The sequence below is a fragment of the Triticum aestivum genome, unplaced genomic scaffold (assembly GCF_018294505.1).
Source record: "Triticum aestivum cultivar Chinese Spring unplaced genomic scaffold, IWGSC CS RefSeq v2.1 scaffold175700, whole genome shotgun sequence".
Taxonomy (NCBI): Eukaryota; Viridiplantae; Streptophyta; class Magnoliopsida; order Poales; family Poaceae; genus Triticum; species Triticum aestivum.
The window spans coordinates 1-6,836 of NW_025227346.1; the positions used below are offsets into that span (position 1 = coordinate 1).

At 46.5% G+C, this 6,836-nt stretch overlaps 1 protein-coding gene across 1 annotated transcript; it reads left to right on the forward strand.

The window, feature by feature from the left end:
• Nucleotides 1-3,420: 3,420 nt before the first annotated feature.
• Nucleotides 3,421-5,083, forward strand: LOC123172704 (putrescine hydroxycinnamoyltransferase 1-like). Its single transcript, XM_044589639.1, has 2 exons — nucleotides 3,421-3,924; nucleotides 4,066-5,083. The coding sequence occupies exons 1-2, from the start codon at nucleotides 3,505-3,507 to the stop codon at nucleotides 4,963-4,965; spliced, it is 1,320 nt and encodes a 439-aa protein (XP_044445574.1). The 5' UTR covers nucleotides 3,421-3,504; the 3' UTR covers nucleotides 4,966-5,083.
• Nucleotides 5,084-6,836: the final 1,753 nt, after the last annotated feature.

Sequence of the window (6,836 nt, forward strand, 5' to 3'; positions counted from 1 at the left end):
AGAGAGAGAGAGAGAGAGAGAGAGAGAGAGAGAGAGAGAGAGAGAGAGAGATGTAGCATTCATATGTATATATACTGACTGCTTGCTTGAAAATTTATATCAGAGATGCTCCCTTTCTTCCATGTGAACTAATAATGTACACCGTCAACATGAATATCAAGGCCTCTAGTTCAGTATTCAACTTAAGCACCATAATTTTATTTATTATTTGCATGACGACACAGTAGGTAGGTCAGTATATTTTGATGTGTTGGGTGGAATGTATGACTGGGAGCGTTTTTACCCTCGGTGAGGCTGCTTGGGTCATGTGCAACATACGACCTGAGAGTATGACACAAACTATCAAGCACTATGTACAGCGTTCAGGTGCTAGTGTCCTCGCATCACTAAAATTCCCTTACATACACGTGCATGTACACTACACATCTCATGTTGGCCTGTTTTTCAAAGATTTTTTTTTCTGAATCCATGAAATCATTAATTGACCGGTAAAAAGAGAGAGAAAACATGTGTATCCATGCCACTGGAGCGTCTACACATGCAGCCATACTGGATCGATGTCCACGTACTCCAGCTATGTGGGGTGCATGCTGCAATTGTCCTCCTCAACCTCTACGGCTGCATATGTTTCCAAATATTTTAGGCGGCGGTCTGCCTTTTTTTTTTGCAGGCGGCAGTCTGCATCTTTGATAACTTGACACTAAAATAAACTAAGTAGAGGTGGGTATATACCTGATCCTGCATCCAGTGAACTGTTTACACAGTCGACTCATGCTGGTTTGATAGATACATGAGAAAGGAAGCAAGATTTTTACCCGCCTTGGAGAGTGCTCTACTTGCTCAAAACCTGAGCTTTCTGCAAGGACAATTGTAGCCTTAGCCAAATGACATGATCGTTCCCTGTGCTAGCTAATAGAAATTGGATAATGATTGAGAAGTTTTTACTACATACAATGATTGAAAGACTGAGAATAACCAATTCATGTATTCTTGCTGAGACAAAATAATGTGAACAATTACCTCATGGAATACTTGCAACTTTATCTTGATGAGACTGCACGTACACGCATAGGCAGTCCTTAGGCAATTGAGGAAAACTAAACATGAATGTATCCAATATGCAAATAACTTGGGAACAGGGAGGCTGCAAGGTCACAGTGGATCCTATTCACTACCCGTGATCAATCATGAGCCATACCTCTAACTTAGGCAATGAAGGAAGAACTATTCCCAAATCTCTTCGTCAGATCATCTGCAAAGTTCCATCCCGCCATGGATCCTGCAGCCCATCGCTGTCATGTTGCTCTTCCCCCCTTCCTCTGCATCATGCTTCCTTCCTTCTATAGTCCCTGCTACCTTGCCAGGAGACCTTCTGTAGTCTATGGATAGTCTATGGAGCGGGAGCTGCGTGAGATCTTGACATCGCAACGGCGGCGGCAGTAGAAGGTCGTAGGGCAGCCTCCACGTTTATGTTTTCCAAGCCCACGAAACAAATTTTTTTTACCTATACGGGAGAATTCAAGGATATATATTTTTGTAATGCAATGAAAAGAGGATGGCAGTGGTGGGTAATTTCTTCCGCTTTAATGTGGATCTGACGGTTATGGTTATCTTTTTTTTTTACCTAATTCCTTGTATGCGGGGCAAGAGGGGAGGACAGCAATAGAGATTGAGACTTTCAAAAAAAAAAGCAATAGAGATTGAGATTTTAGACGTGAAATAGGTGCAGTTTTTTTTTTGTTAAACCAAGGCCAATTTCCATGTAAGTAATGGCAATGGTGGGTAATTTTAATCACTTAAATCAAATGGCTATTAATCGTTAATCCTCCAAATAGATGGTTAGATCTTTCTAATTATTGTGGGAATTTTAATCTATTTCTCTTTTTTGTGGTTAACCCGTCAATTACTTTTTATATATAAATAGATGGTGTGGTATTGCTTGAATGAGGAAATGTGATGTTCAAATGAACTCAGCAGTAAGGAACGGTTGTGTGAATGGTTTGGCTGTGTGACGTGAACGGCTGTGTGGTGTGTGTTGTTCGTAAGCTTGTGGTTTATGTATGTATATATAGAGCAAACGGAGTGCAACAGCTAGTATGTGCAAAGGCTAGAAAGTTTTTTCTTGTGATCCGAACACCATATTTTTTTTATTCCTCTACTTTGGAGACCTGTGATTTGCACTGTACATCCAACTTCACTTCCTGTACCTTTTCCCATTCCTTTGCTTGGCTCTCCTCTAGTCCGAACACAGCCTTAAGAAAGAACCACACATATATACCTGAGTGGCGCACAGGAGGCCGGCTGAGCCGTCGATGCGGGGAACAAACAGCCTCCTTTTCTTTGGCGATGGCTGTCTGTGAGACGAGAGTGAGCCATGAGGAAGAGCATGCCCTTTCAGTTGCAGTCGATCTCCAACCTGCCGTCCCCGCCCTCCTTGAAGCGGCCGGCCAAGGGGTAGAAGGGCACAAGGGCCTTGCTCAACGCTGTCTTCAGCCGGCTCACGTCGAAGAAGTCGCCGGTGGCTGTTTGGTCACCGGAACGGCAATGGTAGAAGTGGACGAGCCGGGTGTAGCCTTCGTGGACTAGCATAAGATTGAGCGGCGACAGCCGGAGTGCTTTACTCGGCGTGTCCCCGGCCGGCGTTAGAAAGCAGGACTCTACCACCTGCACCTCCTCCTCCCCGCCGGCCATTCTGCTTGCTCTGCTCTCCCCTGCCATCTCTAAGATTTGAAAAATAGTGCGCTATAGCGTTTTGAGAATTGTCTCGCTAAATAAATCGTGTACAATGGCACGCTAATAGCACGCTATAACACGATATAGCATGCTAATAGCGTATTTCAAGGCCTGCACTATTTTGCTGTATCGCGCTATTTTTTTCACTGCTTCTCCTCCCCCCCTCTCTCTCGTAGCGTTAGCTACTGTGTCTGTGTTGGAAATGGGGCGAAAGCTCAAAAGAATATGGAAGAAGAGATCGTCTTCGTCTTAAAGAAAAAGGAGAGATATTCACAAGCAATTATTGATGGAGCGATCACTTCTCGCTGTTTTCCCACTGACCGGTCCGTCCATCTGTGTGTCTGTCTGTCTTCTCACCTCTTCTTCCGGCGTCTATCTCTCCCTGCTCTGCCTCTAACAGGGCCCGACAGAGAATCAATGGCGGGATGTGCGCCTGCCTCCAAACAATGTGTTTAGTTTCCTTCAATGGGTAACACAGCAGCATGGTGATGGTACAACAAAAATGCTAAGCTCTGCTCACTATCATACAACTGTAGGGAAAGAAAACGACGAGAGTTGATATCGCCATGAATGTCCACATCAACCAGACCGCTTTTCTTTACCATTATCATGTCTAGAAGATATGCAATCACATGCCAAAAGATATGCGATCCTCACTGCCCATTTCCATCTGGGTAGCTAGAAGTAGCAGCAGCGCTAGAAGAAAAGCAAGACAACATCCGGTAGTAGCTAGAGCAACAAGGAGAAACAACAACACAACTACTCTTAGGAATGGCCGGCGAGGAGGAGGTGCAGGTGGTGGAGTCCTGCTTCGTGACGCCGGCGGCGGACACGCCGAGCAGGGCGCTCCGGCTCTCTCCGTTCGACCTCATGCTAGCCAGTAGAGGCTACACCCCACTCGTCCACTTCTACCGCCGACCAGAAACCGCCGGAGACGACTTCTTCGACGTGACCAGGTTGAAAACGGCGTTGAGCAAGGCGCTTGTGCCCTTCTACCCCCTGGCCGGCCGCTTGAGGGCGGGCGCAGACGGCACGTTGGAGATCGACTGCAACGGCAAGGGCACGCTCTTCCTCATGGCTCACTCTCGTCTCACCATGGATGACTTCAGCGATTTCAAGCCATCAACGAAGCAGAGGAGGCTGTTTGTTCCTCACGTCAGCGACTCAGATGACCTCTTATGGGCAACCCAGGTCCGTTTGATTCCTATCTAGTCCTTTCTATCCAAATCAATTACTAACTACACCTACAATTAACAGAAGTAATATGTAGGAGGGTACTATTCAGAAGCAATTAGTAGTATGTAAAACAAATTAATCCATATATGTATGTAGGTGACATTCTTAAAGTGGGGTGGGGTGGTCTTAGGGTCGGCAATCCATCATGCTGCTATGGACGGATCTGCTGTATTCCACTTCTTAAGGACATGGTCAGCTTTCTCCAGGGACGGCGACCGGGCTATGGTGAACCTCCCCTGCCATGACCGCTCGCGCTTGTGTGCGCGTGATCCACCTGTTGTTCATCCCGACGCACTTTCCATTTTTAGCCCCAAGATAAACCTACCGCCGCAGCCAGGGCCACTCGTCAACGAGGTTGTGGCCTTCACCCTTGGCAAGGACCAACTTTCCACTCTAAAGCACATATCTGGTGGTGATAGCGTGAGCACGTTTAGCGCCGTGAGCGCCCACCTGTGGCAATGCATGTGTTTAGCCCGGCAGCTACCCCCGGATGCTGCGACACAACTTATGTTCTCGGCCAACGTCCGCCGCATCATGAGGCCACCACTCCCAGACGGCTACTTCGGCAACGCGATAATAAACCTAAGTGTCGGCGACAACGTGCATGCCATCACCTCGCGCGAGCTGAGCTACATCGCGCAGCGAATCAGAGACACCCACAGACGGGTGAACGACGAGCTAGTGCATTCGGCAATCGACTACCTCGAGCTAGCAAAGAGGGACGACGAGCGCCCGGCTACAGGCAATTTGCCGGTGACTGTCATTAGAGTTGTCAGCTGGCTTGGCATGCCGTCATACGATGCGGATTTCAGCTGGGGGAGGCCATTGGCTATGTTCCGTGCTGAACCAAACCGCGGAGGTTTTGTGCACCTGATTGACAGCGCACAGGGTGATGGCAGTGTGCGCATCATCATGTCTATAGAGGCTGCAATTCTCAGCGAGTTGAAGCGTTTGTTGTATGCCAAATTCGACAACATGTTGTATTCTAAGTTTTAACCTGCATGTACCAGGTGTGTTCGAGTCATGGATGTTCGATAATTGTACCCTGTTAGGTGTTTGTACACCAAGAAATAATCTTAAGCAGCTTACACTAGGCTTATACAATTGAATTCAATCCTTCTGGTCTCAGCTTCAGAGTACAGTAGTTGCTCGTGGAATGCACGATTATTTTTACTGGGATGAAGATAATTACTGCAAATGGGATGGTTTACGTGCTCAAGCACTCTTGGGTTATTTATTTTTAGTCCCTGTGCTCTGTCTGTGTTGGTGCTCACTCTACCCGGTCACCTTCAGCCATGGCAGCGAAAGTTAATTGATTTGAATCCATCTATATACTGGGATGGGAGGAAGCTTGCTGAGCTCGGCGAGGGAGTAATTTTTAGTTGTAACAATGTAAGTAATGCGACGCGGTCACTCTGCATACAGGTCCAGATGTTCCCAGGTGTGATCAAGAAATCATTTAAAATAACTGAAAACTTTATAAAATTTATGATTTTTTTATGGTGCTAGATGATCGAATGCGTGATGCCCGTGTAACTGAAAACTTTATAAAATTATGATTTTTTTATGGTGCAAGATGATCGAATGCATGATGCCCGTGCCAAATTTGGTGGAGTTTGGACATTCGAGGAACTCATGGCAAAAAGGAAAAAATCAGGTCTGTGAGAAAGTTTGAAAAAGCGCAGTTTTCATAGCTGATTTTGTCCATTTTGGCGCGAGCTCCACGAATGTCGTTTATCCATGAATTTTTGCACGCACCTAGAGGTCCACCTTTAGTCCCGGCCGGCGACACACCGAGGAAAGCGCTGCGGCTCTCACCACTCGACCTCATGCTAGCCAACAGAGGTCTCACTCCAGTCGTCCGCTTCTACCGGCGGCATACCACCGACGACGCCTTCTTTGATGTGACCAAGTTGAAGACAGCGTTAGGCAAGGCCCTCGTTGCCTTCTAGCCTATGGCCGGCCGCCTCAGGGCTGACGCCCATGGCAGGCTAGAGATCGACTGCAAACAGCAAGGATGTGCTCTTCGTCGTCACGCACTCTCGTCTTACCATTGTTGACCTCAGCGACTTCAAGCCATCACCAAGGCTAAGGAGGTTGTTTGTTCCCCACGTCGATGACCCAGCCTATATCGTGTGGGCCACCCAGGCAGGGTCGGCCCTGTGTTTCAGAAGGCCCTAGGGTGAACTCGACCCCTAAGTTCTAAGACCATATATATGTATGTGTGTGCATGATACACAAACATATGTATCTTTAGTTTGAGATTTGATACATAAACATATATAACTTCATTTGCATAACATTACAACTAAACTTTCAACCACAAATCTTTAGTTTGAGATTTGACTATAATAATTATTGAAATGTCATATTACAATAGAAAGACTAAAAAGACGGGAAAATGAAGCTAACTTGACATGATTACCTTAAATGCGAACCAAATTCGACTAACTTCAAAATTTTATACATCGGACAATCAGAACTCTAGACACATACACATAATGACAAAAAATTAAGATGGTTGAATACATATTGTGAAAGATTGAATTTGAAAAAAGTATACATAAAAAATTTGAAACTTTGTGCACACTGAAACTGAAGAGATATTCTGATACTAGTAGAAAAGGGGGCTTTGGTCCAGGCGGGTAACCCCATTAGTCCCGGTTCAGTCCAGAACCGGGACCAATGGGTGCATTTATCCCGGTTCGTGCGGCTAAGGCATTAGTCCCGGTTCACCTGGGCCCTTTAGTCCCGGTTCGTGCCACGAACCGGGACTAAAGGGTGTGACGCCCATTAGTCCCGGTTGCCATTAGTACCGGTTCATGTCACGAACCGGTACTAAAGGTCCCATTTTCAAACCCCCCCCC

What these genes read in the sequence shown, in the direction of transcription:
- LOC123172704 (XM_044589639.1), top strand. Translation starts at nt 3,505, where the DNA reads ATGGCCGGCGAGGAGGAGGTGCAGGTGGTGGAGTCCTGCTTCGTGACG. An exon ending in ACCTCTTATGGGCAACCCAG is followed by an intron (nt 3,925 to 4,065) that starts GTCCGTTTGATT and finishes ATATGTATGTAG; the next exon opens with GTGACATTCTTAAAGTGGGG.